General features: G+C 30.5%; 1 protein-coding gene across 3 annotated transcripts in view; it reads right to left on the bottom strand.

Moving 5' to 3' along the window:
- The window catches only part of LOC126878792 (cytochrome P450 6a2-like), a 106766-nt gene that overhangs the window by 9364 nt on the left and 80913 nt on the right, over positions 1 to 16489 (bottom strand). For all 3 annotated transcript variants that reach the window (XM_050641684.1, XM_050641685.1, XM_050641686.1), the window contains exons 5-7: positions 14762 to 15091; positions 13435 to 13668; positions 6277 to 6528 (exon numbers count right to left, since the gene is read on the bottom strand). In XM_050641684.1, coding sequence (XP_050497641.1) covers positions 6277 to 6528; positions 13435 to 13668; positions 14762 to 15091 — 816 coding nt within the window. The remainder of the gene's footprint in view (positions 1 to 6276; positions 6529 to 13434; positions 13669 to 14761; positions 15092 to 16489) is intronic.

The following is a 16489-nucleotide window of genomic DNA, read 5'->3' as shown; positions in this document are numbered from 1 at the left end:
GGAGACCATGTGTCATCATGTGCAAAGATCAACTAACTAAACGGATTAAACTTTTGACGGTTCTGAATTTAACCAAATTATTTTGATTTTGAATTGAAATTATTTAGAATTGAAAGAAATATTAAAATACATACAACAAAACATAGAGTAAGAAAGCAATATATTAGGTGAATATTGATAGAAATTTTGAAGGTAATCAAATTATGTAAATTAAGGTATGTAATGATACTATTTTTGTAGGTTCTTTTTAAATTTTCCAAATAGGTAGGTAAGAATTACCTACAAAATTTTTTATTAGGATACTGAAACATTTGCAATTATTACGTACCTGTCGCTTTTAAAAACTATTTAAAAAGTCACTACAGTATAAGTCACTTCAAACTAAGTCACTTCTCTGCCATCACAACAATAAAAACTAATATACACAACATTAATTTGTTTATCCAAAATAGTTCTCTAATATTGAGCAATTATTGACAGATGATTTTAACACCCAATCAGATCCCGTATAACGTTTATACCATACTGTCGGTGTGCGCATGCGCTCAGTAAAACAACAAATTTACCCTCGTGCCTAAAGAAGTATAACTTCAAAAAATTTTTTTGAGCACGCTGTATAAATAATGATGTTCATGTTTATATTACAGAACAGATAATTCAATTACCTTTCAAATGATCTATCACACGACACCTATTCTCTTTTAAAAAAAAACATCGATTACGTCATCACGCCCAGATGGATGACGTCACTAGTGTGATATATATGCCAAAAAAACGTAATTTAAAAATAAAAATCGGTTTCGGGATATTTCCTTAAAGTTATCGGTTTACGAAATAATGAATTTATGCGTTACTTTATGGACGAACTGTATTATGTACATCCATATAAAAACTTAATTTCTAATAAAAAATTTTTCAGGCAGAACTTTTTGAAAGGCACAACTTTTTGATCTAAATTTTTCGCAGCTCTCGATGCGGGCAAATTAAAAATAAAAACCTCTTCTTCTTCTTTCTCATAATCCTTAGTGCCCTTCAGGGCGTCGGATGTCGGGTTCCGCCTTTTATCCACTTCTTCCAATTGCTTCTATTGGTGGCCAGGTTCTTCATATCCCTCATACTGATGTGTCTCCTTTCACCTATGTCCTGGATCTGGTCCATCCATGTCTTCCTCGGCCTTCCCTTTTTTCTTTTGTTTCCCATTTGGGCCTTATGTACCTTCTTTGTAAGTATATTTTGCTCCATTCGTTGTATGTGTCCAAACCAGCTTAATTGTTTGTTTTCGATCTTCCTCATTATCGGTTCTTGTTTCAGCTCTCTTCTTATATCTTCATTTCTGAATCTATCAAACTTCGTAACTCCGGCTATTCTTCTCATGTATTTCATCTCGGTCGCGTTTACCATTAATTCATGTTTCTTTTGGACAATCCATGTTTCCGCCCCATATGTCATTATCGGATTTACTATGCTGTTATATACTCTGAGTTTAGTTTTGTTGCCTATTTCTGACTTTCCAAAAATTGTATTTAAAGAGTAATACACGCTAGTTGCCTTCTTCAGTTTATTACTTATTGCCAAGTCCGTTTTCCCATCATCTGTTATTATGTTTCCCAAATATTCAAAAGTAGATACGTGTTCTATTATTTTTTCCCTTACTATTATATTAGTATTCCTTTCTCTTTTCTCATCTTCATTTATTATCATAAGTTTTGTTTTGTTAACATTCATTTCCATTTTTAATTTATGTATCTCTTTTTGCCAAATATCGATTAGTTAAAATAAAAACCTAAAAAGCCTAATTAGGCTCTAGGTGATTCTAAACAGAATTCGAATCGAGTTAGGGGCATTTTTCATCATCTTGTCCAGCTAGGCCCTTTACCAAATTGTTACAAATTTAATTTGTTCTATTATTCAGCTGACTTTGTACTTTTTTATAGACAACATATTATTTTTATGTTGAACTTACACAATGAGATTTTACAATAACGTTTTTGCACGATTGATCATTTTTGACTGTTTACCGTGACAGATTTTACGTCAGTAGGTGACATTTACTAGCAACTCGACCACGTTTAACATTAAACCAACAAAAAAAGTTTTACAAAAATATAAGCTTGTTTGAATTATTATTCCGAAAAAATGCATGTTTTTGTTCTATCTTGACTCCCCTAATAGGCAATTGATTATGTACTATAGAAAGGAACTACAACGTTAATGGGGTTTTATTATTTCATATGGTAAATGAATCTCTATGTATGAAAAAACCGCTGAGTGCTACCATTTAAAGGGGTGCGTTTTTGAGAAATGGGTGAATTAGTCCCTGGGCACAGGTTACATTAGGGTGAGTTCTATGCACTTTTGGTATAAACACGTCTACATAAAAATTATTCCTGGATAAATTCCCTATCTAAGTATAGCTTTTTAAAGTCAAAGGTACTTTTTTTTACAAAAATATATTCAAAAGAAAAAGCACAAAGAAACCCAAAAGAAACAAATTTTGTTTTTTGTCCCATAACTTTTGTCCAAGGGGATATAGGTATAGATATTGCTCCACAGAAAAAAACCTACATATTTTTTCTTTAAAATGATGTTTGACAGAGGTCATTAGGATTTACAGTTTTCGAAACATGATTTTTCAAAATTCGCCAATCACAGCAATTTTGGGCAATTTTCCTTGTTATTTCACAAATATTGTTCTGTAACTTTTTTCTACGTAACTTCAGGCATATGCAATGGTACATGTAAGAGGAATAGAAATCAACTACCTTTAAAATGTTCTACTGTATAATGTTGTACGATTTCTTTTAAAGAGGTTATCTTTTTCAAGACTTTATACTTTTAACGAGTTTTTATATGTTTTACGATTATTTTTTAAATTTCCCATTATAACCTTTTTTTTAAATTTAGGTATATAGTATATAATAAAAAAGAAAGCTTATTCTGTTTACTTTAAAATGGTGTAGGTACTATAAAAAATTCTAGGATTATTTTTGAATAAGATATGCTTTTTCAAAATGTAATAAGTACTTGCAAAGATTTTTGATTTTAGGATTATTTTTTAAATTCCTCATTAAGTATATGTGATTGTGTGTTATGATTGAATCTTATTTTTTATAGCTAATACTTTGGATCCACTTGACTCGGCCGGGCAAACTTCAAAATATGGATTAATTCCAATATTTACTGTCAAAGCTCCTACACCACAAGGTTTGCTTGAAAAAATAGCATGTAAATGTACCAAAGGATGTACAAAAAACTGCGGTTGTAGGAATATAGAAATTAGTTGTTCAATATTCTGCAAAGGGTGCATGTACATGGGTACTAATTGTGGGAACTTTAAGATAACTGAGGTGTCAGAGGAAGATATTGAAGCTAATGCTAACAAAGAGATGGACTTTGATTTTGAAAATTTTTTAAATGTCAACGTTTAAATAATTTTAACTAAAGTGATGTTTTCTAAGACTAATGTTTATGTAATTTTTGTAAAAGAAATAATTTTAAATAATACAGGTAAAAAATATCAAATAATCACTCGGTTTCCATTACATTTTTAAATATAGATGATACACCATTTTAAAGAACAGAAAGTAAGCCCTCTTTATTGAGCAATATATAGTATATTCATGTACAAGAAAAAAAAGTTATAATGAGAAATTTCAAAAATAATCGTAAAAAATGTAAAAAATAATATTTTTTATATTAGGTATTATATAATATTTAATATATTATACAGGGTGTAACAAAAATACAGGTCATAAATTAAATCACATATTCTGGGACCAAAAATAGTTCGAATGAACCTAACTTACTTTAGTACAAATATGCACATAAAAAAAGTTACAGCCCTTTGAAGTTACAAAATGAAAATAGATTTTTTCGAGTATATAGAAAACTGTTAGAGTTTTTTATTGAAAATGGACATGTGGCATTCTTATACAAGGAGCATCTTAAAGAAAAATTATAGTCAAATTTGTGCACCCCATAAAAATTTTATGGGGGTTTTCTTCCCTTAAACCCTCCCAAACTTTTGGGTACGTTCCAATTAAATTATTGTTGTGGTACCATTAATTAAATTCAATATTTTTAAAACTTTTTTGCCTCTTAGTATTGTTTCGATAAGGCAGTTTTTATCGAGTTGCGAGTTCGTTTTTAATATGTTTACATAAAAATTTTATGGGGGTATTGTACCTTTAAACCCCCCAAATGTTTGTGTACGTTCCAATTAAACTATTACTGCGGTACCATTAATTAAACACAGTGTTTTTAAAACTTTTTTGCCTCTTTGTATTGTTTCGATAAGGCACCTTTTATCGAGATGTGGCTTCTTTTTTAATATGGTTCAAAATATACCTAAAAATGTAAATCATAAATAAATTTTCATGTTATTATTAAGTCTCCATAACCGTACTTAACCATATACAAATATGTGGTGGATTTGAAAAATATTCAAAATATCTCGATAAAAACTGACTTTTCGAAAAAGTAATAAGAGGTAAAAAAGTTTTTAAAACATTGTGTTTAACTAATGGTACTACAATAATAATTAAATTGGAACGTACATAAAAGTTTGGGGGGATTTAAAGGAACAAAACCCCCATAAAATTTTATGGAGTGTCCAAATTTCAATATAATTTTTTCTTAAGATACTACTGCCATAAGAATGCTACGTGTCCATTTTCAATAAAAAATCTCTAATAGTTTTCGATATATTGGAAAAAATCGATTTTCATTTTGTAATTTCAAAGGGCTGTAACTTTTTTTATGTGCTCATTTGTACTAAGGTAAGTTAGGTTAAATCGAACTGTTTTTGGTCCCAGAATACGTGGTTAAATTTATGACCTGTATTTTTGTTACACCCTGTATTATATATACTGTATATAATATATTATATAATATTATTTTATTTTTATATTATACATATTATAAAAAATCGTTAAAAGTATTAAAACTTGAAAAACCATAATCTCTTTAAAAAAAGTCGTACAACGTTATACAGTAGACCATTTTAAAGGTAATTGATTTCTATTCCTATTACGTGTACCATTGAATATACCTAAAGTTACGTAGAAAAAAGTTACAGAACAATATTTGCGAAATAACAAGGAAAATTGCCCAAAATTGCTGTGAGTGGCGAACTTTGAAAAATCATATTCCGAAAACTGTAAATCCTAATTACCTCTACTAAAAAAAATTTTAAAGAAGAAATATCTATATAGAGATATATCTATATAAGAAATATAATACCTATATCCTCGTGGACAAAAGTTATGGGACAAAAAACAAAATTTCTTTCTTTTGGCTTTCTTTGTGCTTTTTCTTTTGAATATATTTTTGGAAAAAAAAAAGTATCATTGACTTTAAAAAGAGATATTTAGATAGAAAATTTAACCAGGAATAATTTTTATGTAGATATGTTTGTACCAAAAGTGCATAGAACTCAACCTAATGTAACCTGTGCCCAGGGACTTATTCACCCATTTCTCAAAAACGCACCCCTTTAAATGTTAGCACTCCGCGGTTTTTTCATATAGATGTCCATTGACCATATGAAATAATAAAACCCCGTTAACGTTGTAGTTCCTTTTAGCTATCTTATTTTGAATATAATCAATAGCCTATAATGTCAATTACTATTACATATAAAATTATTTTATGAGACACGGCCTAGGTACAAAGCATGAATAATAGCGGATAATTATTTATAAAATAAATATATGTATATCAAATATTTTTTATACATTTGGTATTGTACACTTCGCGTCATATAAAACTGGTACACTTTTTTTCCCAATGTAAACCTGTATTCAAACTTGACACAATAATGGTTCATGAATCACTTTGTTGTTGCCATGACAAATAACAGAATTGCACTAAATCTAAATACAAAAAAATACCGTTTAAAAATTTATAAAGGTTTTAGATAGGTATTATTTTTATTATTAACAATTGCCCATCATTGAAGAAACCTGGGAAAGCTTGGCCGAAGATGAAAATTTATCACTTTTTAGCTGATGAATATTTATGCTTTTAGCTGGTTTGATGTAATATTTTCTTTGAACTGGCAACGTTGCCCTAGAAATCAGAATGACAGATCTGACAAGATCAACTTACACAACTTGAAAAACGCGATTTTCGGTTATAAGAGTTGTACCAGTTGTTTATAACGCGAAGTGTACGTGCATTGTGACACTCAGGTAATTAAGTTGTATTTAATAGCTGGTAAAAACTACCAATATACAAATACAAATAAACCTTAAAAATATAAATAATTTCACAAACCTATACATAATCTTGGTCCTTCCCCAAACGGAATATGCGCATACTGATCTCTGTCGTGTTTATTTTCATCTGAGAACCTCTCTGGATTAAATACCTTAGGATTTGGATAATACTCTTCATCAAGATGTATTCCCTTGATTGGTATGAATACACGCACTCCTTTTTTAATTGTTACATCGTAACCTGGGACAACATAGTCTTCAACGCAAACTCTTGTAACGAATGGTGCTGGTGAATGTATTCGTAACGTTTCTAAAAAATATATATTGTTTGGAAAAGAAGATATTAAGTATTTGTTTCAATCTTTTATATTTATCATTCTAATTATATTTAACAATTTTTTTTATTTAGCTAATGCCTCGACAACTAATGGCCATTGGCATGGTAGGTACGGTAATTTTTGAACAGTTAGGTACCTAGTGTCATGTGTAGTGTGTGTGTTGAGTAAGTGTCTTGTTACTTTGCAAAGTCGACGTCATTATCTTTGCAAAGAGACGCTAATTGTATCCGAACGTCTGCGGTCCCTCCGGTGAGTACCGATCCCACAAGGACAGAAACCATATTCATTTATTAATTTATAATAAATGAAAAATTTCTGACCCTGGTGAGATTCGAACCCACAACCTTTCGGATTTTTTCGATCCAAAGGCAGGCGCTCTTACCACTGAGCCACGGAGGGTTATTTAACAATTTAACATATGACATATTTAATATTTCACATTTCATATATTTAATATTTCAAAGCCCTAGGCTCTTGTTATTATAGTGTCAAATTGTCAATATCACCTTACTCAATTTTTTGCCATTTCTCTCCATTTCTCTTGCACAGAGTAGCTCTTCACTTGTCTGGAATAATAATCCTTGCTATTGTACTCGTCTTTTAGTCTTTTTAGCATATCCCAAACATACTCGATGGGATTGAACAGGCCAGGGCAATACCAGAATTCTTGCAACATGCTGACAAGCAAAATTTTCTTCGAATAGGGTCAAGAATATGATCTTGATATTTATTTGCTGGTAAAAATCCTTCAATATGAACGAGATCAGTCCGAAAACCTATTGAAACTCTAGCCCAAACCATCAAATTTTCTCTTTAATATCTGTCATTTTCTTGATCGGTTTGCACGCAAGATGCGTTGCCAGATGTTCGTCAGAGCCTCGATCTTCGTGAATCGGGTCGTAAAGCAAACGTTCATCGTGGATTAATCGGTGAATGAAGAAAGAATGTTTGCCCATTCTCGTTCTTGCCAAATTTGATGTTCTTATCTTCTCTAATCTCCTTGTGCAATTCCTACGGAATAATAATAGAATTCTATTGGAACGTCTAGCTAGAAAATTATCCGCATGCAACTTATTTCTGACAGTTTGAATAAAGACCTTCCTTAATTCCTGAAGATGAACAAACCTGTCATGTAGCAGTTGTGTTGCATTTGTTGGGTCCGTTAGTCCAGAGAAATAAGGATTTTCTCAGGACACTCAAATATCCAGGTAGCTGACTACTTTTTTAGTTATTGTAAACCTATGGGAAGAAAACCTACCTGTTTCCTGACTAGAGTTCACGTCCATTTTTTAATCATTAACAATTTAGTGGAAAAAACCCGATTTTTTTAGATTTTTTGTCCCCATTAAATAGTTGACATAAAATTACAAAATTTTATTTTTTAGACCATTGAAAAAGCTTCAAAATGCCCATTTTTAAATGTTAAAAAGTCAATTTGTTGCTTCGAAAATTGCAAAATAAATGAAAATCGATATTTGTTAATAACTTTTACTAAATTTAACTTAGAGTTTAAGGGTTTCACCCAAAGTTGGGGATTTTGGTACTTAACAAACCCTTTAAATTTGAGACCGACCCATTAATTAGCTTAAAAGTTATTCTGTTTGTTTATCCCAGAAACCTTTGTGTTGCAATAACATAAGACAGAAAATAATGAATATAGGGCAATTCTGCGTATTCCAAATGAAAGTAGACGAGTGATAGTATAATATGTATTAAAAAAAAATTTTTTAAATTAATTAATATAGTCAAAAATCCTAATGCCAAATTTTTGAAATTTTGTGGTTTATAAACATTTAGAATAACTGTACAGATATTGTCCGTAGAAACAATATTTTTTACATTCGAAAAGCTAGTATTTTAACACGAATTTTCAAATAAAAACATTTAGCCTGGGTTCATTTGGGTCAAAGTTAGCCATGTGATTTTATTTTTAATTCACAGCTAATTTGTTTAGAATAATTAAGGAACCTCATTCATTCCATTTTAAAAAATAGGATTTGTATTTTTTGTTAAAAAATTTGCACAAACCTTGTACCTTCACAGCTCCCTCTACGAATTTTCAAAAATGTAGTTCAAACGGTTACTACTAGGGGGATCCTACAAATCCACCGAGTTAAAATACCAAAAAAGCAATTTTAAACTATTAAGTCGACTTTAAATTACATGGTTTTTCATGTGATTTAACATATGATTTGATCATGGAGTAAAATTTACATGTTTAAACTGTGTGCTTTGTCATACAATTTTGTCATAAGCATTGTTATACGGTTCGTTTTGTCATAAGCATTGTCATGCGGCTAGTCATGGGAAAAATCATATGACAAATCACAAAGCATATTACAATGCTTATGACAAAATCATATGACAAATCACACAGTGTAAACATGTAAATTTCACTCCATGATCAAATAATATATTAAATCACATGAGAAATCATGTAATGTAAATTCGACTTATAATACAATTTTCTGTATCTCCGGATCAACTCCATGGATTTTGATCTTTCTTTTTTAATTTGCATGTAATTTCTACGTACATTACAAATATGCAATTTGTTTATAAATTTAATAATTAATAAACAGTCTAATCTGTTTAAACAATCCTTGAAAAAATATTTTTTTTCCAAAAATCTATTTTTTTAATCATATTATCATTTATGATCATAGAAAAAGTTAAAAGACACTTGAATAAGTAAATTATTTTTATTAGATAATTATTTGTTAAAGACAATTTATTTATTTAAGCATACGTTAACTTTTTCTATGAATAATAATGATAGTATAATTAAAAACGTGGATTTTTGGTAAAAAATTATTTTTTCAAAAATTGTTTAAACAAATTAGACTGTTTATTAATTAATAAATATCTAGACAAATTGCATATTTGCAATGTATAGAAAAATTACATACAAATTAAAGAAAGAGATATCAAAATCTATTCAGGAGATCCCGAGATAAAGAAAATGATAGTATGTGTAGTTTTAAATTGGTTTTTTAATTTTTAAACTCGTGAATTTGTCGGCTCCCAGCTCTCCCTTCACTTACCACGACTAGTCACGAACTGAACTACATTTTTAAAAACTAGTGTAAAATACCAGCTTTTCGAATGTAAAATGATTTTTTCTACGGACAATATTTTTAAAGTTATTCTTAATGTTTATAAACTACAAAGTTTCAAAAATTTGGCATTAGGGTTTTTGACTATATTACATAATTTTTATCTTTTTTAGTACATTTTGATAGTATCACTTTTCTACTTTAATTTGGCATACGCAGTGTATTACCATATCTTCATTATTTTCTGTATTATGTTATTGCAAAATAAAGGTCTCTGGGATAAACAAATAGAATAACTTTTAAACTAATTAATGGATCGGTCTCAAATTTTGACGGTTTGCTAAGTACCACAATACCCAACTTTGAGTGAAATATTAATGTTCTAAGGTAGTTTTACTAAAATTTATTAACAAATAACAATTTTCACTTAATTTTCAGTTTTCGTAGCAACAAATTAACTTTTTAACTTTCAAAAATCGGCATTTTGAAGCTTTTTAAATGTTCTAAAAAATTTAATTTTATAATTTTATGTCAACTACAGTCGGGAAAATGAAAGAATACCCATGAACGATCACATCAATCACTTATTTTGTATTTGCTATCTTTTTCTATAACAAACGTTTGTTATTTATAGAAAAAGTCAGAAAATACAAAATAAGTAATTAATGTGATCGTTCATGGGTATTCTTTCATTTTTCCGACTGTATTTAGATTTTAAATGTAGTGCAAAAAATCTAGAAAATCGCGTTTTTTGCACTAAGTTGTTAATATAGTCGGTTCGCTAAACTCAAACACAACTGGCTAGTGATTTTAGTAAGTAATTTTGCCAATTTGGTAAAATTGGCCAAAAAATAATTACTAAATAGTTAATAATTACTAAATAGTCAGTAATTTTGCCAATCTTGGCAAAATTGGCAAAAAACAAAAAAATTATCAACTAAAATCACTAGCCAGTTGTGTCTGAGTTTAGCGAACCGACTTTAATTAAAAAACGGACGAGAACTCTAGGCAGGAAACAGGTAGGTTTTCTTCCTATAGGTCTACAATAACTAAAAAAGTAGTCAGTTACCTGGATATTTGAGTGTCCCGAACATGGTCTATTTCTCTATTTCTAGCTTATTTCCCTGGAGTAAGTGTATCTTTTCCTTACATCAGCAGTTTCTTAAAAACGCTGTCATAACAGCCCTACAGTATTTTTGGTAAAATGAACAGCTTCTGCCACGTCGCAGATGTTCATACTACCCTGTATCGTACTAATAGCTCGTAGCTGTGGTTCACGATCATGATGATTTCTTTGCATATTAATTTATATAATACAACAAATTCTAACTACACCTGCAGCAAAAATTGTACTGAATATACTTTTAAGTTGAATATACAGGGTGTTTGGTAAAGAATAGGCCACAGCCTAACCTTAGATTTCTGAGCTTAAAATAGGTCGATTTAAGCTAATTAACCTTAGTACGAAAGTTGATAATTACCGAAATACAGGGTGTCAAAGTTAAACTTTTATTTTATATATTCTTGAATATTTCCTGACAGGCATGGGATGACAACACGAAATTTGGTAAGCGGTGGTTTTTTGGGATGAGAAATCTAAATTCGCCACCAAAAATGATGTATTGTCCAGAGGGCGCCATATCGGTGCTCATTTAATAGGTTCAATTTTTTTTATTTCCCGCTCTACATACTTTTTAAACCAAATTTTTTATTTTTTTAATATTTTTACCTACAAAAGGGGTATACTACATTCATCTCGCTAAACTCAACTGTTTTCGAGATAAACGCATTTTAAATTTGCAAAACAACATAATTGTTTGCATAATATTATTGTAATTAGACCCGAAAAATAAACTTGAAAGCATAATAATTGTGCCAATTCTCATATTTATGTCATTGCATCGCAAATTCAATTTGAAGAAATTTGCGATACATTTTTGTAAATTTTTATGGTTTTTAGGTTATTTTTTGCACGATTGATCATTTTTGACTGTTTACCGTGACAGATTTTACGTCAGTAGGTGACATTTACTAGCAACTCGACGGTAAGTAATCCAACTCGACGGTAAGTACTCCAACTCGACGGTAAGTAATTCACTTACCGTCGAGTTAAAAAATCTCTTAATTTTAATTTATTTTTTGAAAGAATAAAGAAAACTAACGAATTATTTATTAATATTGAAACTTATGGTACAATTTGTTAAATTATTTGTGAACTAGAAATTCTTCATCCGGTGCTTCCATCAGAAATTTTTCAAATTGCTCCCGTGTAAAAATGCTCGCTTTCTTAGGCCTATAGCCAACATTTTTTCTCTTCAAATACGCGATCAAAGTTGAAAACTTGGAAATATCAATGCCATCATAAAGAAAAACGGTGGATTGTCATTGAATATTCTGCCCAGAGGCTTCCAGGAGCTTTCAACTGCATATGTCTTTGAACGAAATATGCCAATAGAGTCTTTTCTTCGATTCTTAAATTCTTGCCTTCGCACCATTTTTTAAAACTTTGGTAGGTATTTTGATAACGGATTTTGGATTTTTCGGGAATAATTGCGGAACACCCTTCTTCCCAAGCCCGTTCAATTTCTTCAAATTCACTTTCGCTCATATTTTAATTTATAATAATCAAAATTGTACTTAAAATTATTGACAACTAAATAAAAACTCCATTCTCCATTGTTGTTATGCACCCTAGTTACTACCTAACAACCAAAGTATCTACAGTCGGAAAAATGAAAGAATACCCATGAACGAACATATAAAACACTCTGTATTTTCCTGTCACCGTATCACAAAGGAAATTGTCCAGTGCAAGTACATGTAACAATAATTATTACATGTACTTTCGCTGGCCAATTTTTTGTGTGACACGGTGACAGGAAAATACAGCGTGTTTTATATGTTCGTTCATGGGTATTCTTTTATTTTTCCGACTGTATCTTGATAAAATGAATGAAACTAGTCAATATGACGAAAATGTTTAATTTTATAATTTATAATGGTATCAATCGTGCAAAAAACGTTATAAGCATGTCGCACGTTAAGGGTAACCAATCTCAGACAATAATTGGAGTCGTCGCTCCGCTCCTCCTCCAAACAATTGTCTTCGATCGGTATAAAACCCTTACCGTTCTCCATACTTAATATACTATTTCGGGTGTAACTACAATGATATTATGCAAAAAATTATGTTGCCTCGCAGTTATGTTATCTCGAAAACAGTTGAATTTAGCGAGATGAATGTAGTACGCCTTTTTTAAGTAAAAATATTAAGAGAATAAAGGTGTTGATTTAAAAAGTACATAGAGTGGGTAATAAAAAAAATTTAACCTATTAAATGAGCGCTGAAATTCGTGTGTGGCGCCCTCTGGGTAGTACATCATTTTTGATGGCGAATTTAGATTTTTCGTCCCAAAAAACCGCCGTTTACTAAATTTTGTGTAATTATCCCATGCCTGTTAAGAAATATTCAAGAATAAATAAAATAAAAGTTTAACTTTGACACCCTCTATTTCGGTTATCAACTTTCGTACTAAGGTAAGTTAGCTTAAATCGACCTATTTTAACCTCAGAAATCTGAGGTTAAGCTATGGCCAATTCTTTACCAAACATCCTGTATAAACTTCAAAAAATTTACCTTTATTTTAAGATCCACAAAAATACAAATCGATTTAGCAAATTGTGATAAGATATGTCCAACCACTGATAAACAAATTTTATTTTTTTTACAGAAAAATATTGCTTCTTGAAAGTAAACGACTTTAGTTTCTTGTCCCCTAAGCCATTTTGATGTGTATATTTAGATAAAATATTTTTACTTACCATCAATAATCTGATTCATATACTTCATTTCACTAACAGAATCGTAAGTGATTCGTCCGTTGTGCTTTTTAAGAACTTGATTGATCTCGTCCCTTAATTTTTGCTGAATATTTTGATTTTTAGAAAGCTCATACAATGCGAAAGCTATTGTTGTTGAGCTGGTTTCAAAACCAGCAGTAAAAAATACGAAACTTTGAGCAATGATTTGGTCGATTGTAAGAGAAGTTCCATCGTCTAAAAAAATAAAAATAATTTTTATTAAATCAAAAAAATATACTTATAAGTATCTAAGTTTTAAATACTTGCATTATAAACTTCGTAAAATTCGGTACCTACCTTGATAACTTGTAACTACATTTTTTTATTACTGAAATCAGTAAGAGAGACAAAACTATTTTATTGTAGAATATGTAGGTACATTACTTATTATCAACTAATAAATTAATAATTACTTTAGCGCTGTTCAAAAAGCCCGAAATGGTGGAAACAGCTGTCCGGCCATTGTGCATCTCTCTGAATCAAAAACAAGCAAAACCATCTTTTACTTTTCTATCTTTACTCAGATTTTAGTACTAGAAAGTTCCTCTTCTGTCCCTTTCCTAGACGAATGAAAACAGAATGTGATTGCAAGGAATCCTTTTTGTTTTCTATATTCGTCGTCTGCGGTCTTATAAATTGTCAAAGTCGCAGATTAAGGATGTACCAGAAGGAATTTTCAACACGAAAAGTCTCAGATTTAAATAACTATTTACCATTTTTAATGGTGAATTCTGTATCTGAGACTCTTCAATTTGTAATTAGTTTTATATTTTATTGAACATTTTAATGATTTATAATTTTGTACATTTTTGTTTTATTTTTAATGAAATGTTATTTTATTCGCGTATATAATATTTTTTATACTTTAGTGTTTTTAAATTTTACTATTGGTTTTTTTATCAAAGATCTTAAATATTGAAAGGAGAGTATAAAAAAGGCCTGCGTTATTTTTATAGTAACAATAATAGTTTAATCTCGAGTAGTTGATAATTATATTTTTACCAATTAAAATAAAAAATGCCGTAGAAAAAGTATAGTATTCTACTCGCATGTAATGGCTATTACTCATTTTGATTAATTACGACACGCCCTCGGCTTGTGTAGTAAACTTCTTCATCGTGAGTAATAGCCAACGTTACATGCTCGTTGAATAATATACTATTTCGTATCGGTTAAAGTCTCAAAATCATAATTCCTGGTTGGACAGACCAACCGCAAAAAACTAAAGAACCGAAATGTCTTAAATTTTTATTTTATTTATTTATAAGTAAAAATAAACGTAACCTACCTATATGCTCCACATCCTCCTCTTTATTATTTTTTATATTAATCAACAGCTGCATGAAATCATTACGATGAACTTGGTTTTTCTCTCTATTGGCAACTGTGTCTCTCACAACTTGACTGAAAAAGTCAACTGCCTCTTTGTCCAAAATTGTTATGCCAATCAATCGCCCAAAATCAGGAAAGTTGTTAGCTATCATGAATTTTAAATTTTGTAGAGGACTTCTGCGAAATATTTGTCGACCATATGTTCTAAAAGGATTGTTTGGATCTTTGAAACTGTTGCACTCTAAACCAAACGCGCAGGAACCGATGATATCCGTAGAAAAGTTACCTAAAATCGTAATAATACTATAAAAAATATACTTAAAGTTATTTGAAATTAAAACAACCCTTCATTTTTTTGACCGTAGGTTGTATTTCCACACAGCCAGAAACTATGATTGAATTTTCTGTATATGCCAGTTTTTTTATAGAAAATATATATTCTAAAATTTTGGGTAAGGCATGTCTATACTGGTGTATTAATTCGGTTCTGAAATTATTTTCATGTGGCACTTCCACTTTCCTCATTTTGACAGAGACTTGAGAAATTCCTGATATTATGCAAACATGCCTGGGATAACGAGCAGAGATACAATGGAAAGATGCATGAGTAATCATGAAAGAAACAGACATGAAAAAGGTAAAAGTCAAAGAAGGAGCGCTAATTATACTTATATATAACAGCACTGCAGGCCATGGCTTGAAAATTTTCAACTGTCTTTCTCCACTTTACTCTGTCCAGGGCAGCTGTCTTCCAGTTTACAACGCCTTCTTTGTAGATCCTCTTTCACTTTTTCCGCGGTCGACCCCTCCCTCTTCTTTCCTCACCTCTTAACAATATACTCTTCGCCCATCGGTCCCCTGACATCCTTTCCACATGTCCCAGCCAGCGAAGTTTTCTAGTTTTTACCATATGGCTGATTACTGGCTTCCCAAACAGTTCTTCCCACATAACAATTTCATGTTCTTAGTAGATTCATAGAACCTACTTTTCAGAAAAAGTATATGCTGAGAATATGCGTAATTACCATTGCGAATGTGCAGAGCACATACTGAGTATATACTACACTACAGTACTTAAACGTTCTATGTATATACTTAGGATGTACTACCGCACTTTTATTAGTATCTGGGAAGAATATACTTTTAAGAATATTCCAAGGAAGTGCTATATTGCTCAGAAGTATGTTTTCAGCATCACCTAATCTCATCTTAGGTTCTACTGGTTCCAATATTACTTAAAAAGTAAGTATATATAAATTTAAGATATTTATATAAATTTTCTATAATATTTATCTAAACTAACCTATAGGTAACTAAAATTTATATACTTAAGTATATGTACTTACCTACTATTTAAGTAATATTGAGTTACCAAAATGAATTATATTTCGAAGAACCGCAAACAAAATAAAGAGATTATGTATGTTCCTAGTCCTAGTCCTTTTAATACTTTATCGTTCACCTTCACCCTTAACACTGCATAATTAGACACAAATAATGTCTGTTTTCGTTTTCATATTTTACCGTTGTTTCCTTAATCCCTATCCAGGTAGGAAATTGTCAGAATGAGACTGGCCGTTCACAGTTTGGTTGGTTGTGGGTTTTGGCACGTTTTGATGTTGGAATGGCTCATATCACGTCGATATAATTCCGATCCGATCTTTTACGATCTGGTGATAAAAAT

The sequence above is a fragment of the Diabrotica virgifera genome, chromosome 1 (genome assembly GCF_917563875.1).
Source record: "Diabrotica virgifera virgifera chromosome 1, PGI_DIABVI_V3a".
Lineage (NCBI taxonomy): Eukaryota > Metazoa > Arthropoda > Insecta > Coleoptera > Chrysomelidae > Diabrotica > Diabrotica virgifera.
The sequence above is the reverse complement of the archived record's forward strand: the minus strand, read 5'-3'. Positions and strand labels throughout refer to the sequence as shown.